Raw genomic sequence first — 1,641 nt, forward strand, 5'->3', positions numbered from 1 at the left:
TAACAATAATATGTCAGTCCACATATTTCAAAACTATGGAGCAATTTACAAAAGTTGGATGATGCCAACCAAATGATAGATGGGGGTGTGTTCTTAGGACAGAGGCTACAAAAAGCACAAAGAGAATAAATGGTTGATATACCATAAATACACACATTGTGGGACAGGACAGTTAGCTTTTTCTGATATTCGGTCTTCTGATTTTAACACATTCAGCAGAGGACAGAGACTTCATCGTTAATGGAGAGACATGTTGATCAAAAGCATCAAGCTCTGCTTAATCAGGGAGAAGAAAATGAGATGGTGAGAATATTTGGTTGCAATTTCTTTATAGGCTGGTATTGGTTCCTGAGATTGTAAGCAGAGAGAATTGTAAACTTTGATGTTTAGCTTTTATTTGTACATGTACAACCCTGGGAAGAAGAGAATATCAAATACAAGTTTACCTTACCCACAGAAAAAGTTACCTTTTGTGTAAATCTTCCTCTGTGAATCTACAAGGGTTCATTTGTGGATTTAATTGCTCCATTTTCAGATAATAACTAGGAAGCAAACCTACTGTTTCATCAGTTTCTCAACAATATTTGGGAAAAGGTCAAACCTTACCTTTATTGTTCAGCTTCCTGACAAAAATCAGGAGGGGGGTCAAGTCTGTAATTTGGTTGATCAAACAAAATGAAAGTTTCAAATGTATTTTAAGGTGACTGTGTTTTTTTACATTTCTATAGGAAACATATGGCTACAAAGAGCAGTCATTCAGAAGAGCAGCCTGTGTTCTTGGATATATATTTTCTTGTGGTTTTCTTTGGCTTGTTTTCTATTGGAAGCCTGAATGGCATGTGTGGGCACACTGTATCCCATGCAGCTTGCAGGAAGCTGACATTATACTGCTGAAGACAACAGTAAGTACCATATTGCAAACAAGTCATTTATCATTAATTAAAATATTGATTAACACAACTTTATTTTTGTGTCGTTTTACAATCAATTAAAAATATATATCAAAAATATGTTTGATAGTACAAAATGTCAACAGCTAAAACTGTTTTTCTATTTAATATTCAGTTTTCTGGCATTTATGCAGATATCACAGTATTTTTACCCAGATCAGCCAAACTCAGATTCACCCATATTTACTGTACAGCAGGTCAATTTATTCAGTGTTATTCTGCACCTTTTCAATAGTCTAAAATTTAATGCTTCAATGCGGCTGATTTATTAAAGCTTTCCAAGGCTGGAAAAGGTACACTTATATGAGTGAATCTGGGTGATCTAGCAAACTTGGAATGGATTACCTAAAAGTAATTTGCTCTTTGTTAGAATGTTTAATAAATCAGGCCCATTCTCCAAGGTGGGGAGAATACACTTTCATCTGTGTAGCTGGGTGATCCAGCAAACTTGGAAAGGATCTGGTCCAGGATTCAAAACATTTGCTAGCAAATAGCACATAATGAGTTCCAGGTTTGCTGGATCAGCCAGCTTCACTGATGAAACAGTATTCTCTCCAGCCTTGGAGAGCTTTAATAAATCAGCCTAAATGTGTCATTGTTTGTATCTGTCATTTGCAACTTCTATTTAATGTACAGCGCTTCATAACATGTCGGCACTATACAAATACTTTTTTTTATTATTAATAATTAT

At 35.1% G+C, this 1,641-nt stretch overlaps 1 protein-coding gene across 1 annotated transcript in view; it reads left to right on the forward strand.

Annotated features, from left to right (window-relative positions):
• Positions 1 to 240: 240 nt before the first annotated feature.
• LOC140329766 (probable cation-transporting ATPase 13A4) overlaps positions 241 to 1,641 on the forward strand; it is a 28,731-nt gene continuing 27,330 nt past the window's right edge. The window contains 2 exon segments of the mRNA XM_072410157.1: positions 241 to 303; positions 729 to 902. Coding sequence (XP_072266258.1) covers positions 241 to 303; positions 729 to 902 — 237 coding nt within the window.

This window comes from Pyxicephalus adspersus, chromosome 4 (assembly GCF_032062135.1).
Source record: "Pyxicephalus adspersus chromosome 4, UCB_Pads_2.0, whole genome shotgun sequence".
In the NCBI taxonomy this organism is placed as follows: domain Eukaryota; kingdom Metazoa; phylum Chordata; class Amphibia; order Anura; family Pyxicephalidae; genus Pyxicephalus; species Pyxicephalus adspersus.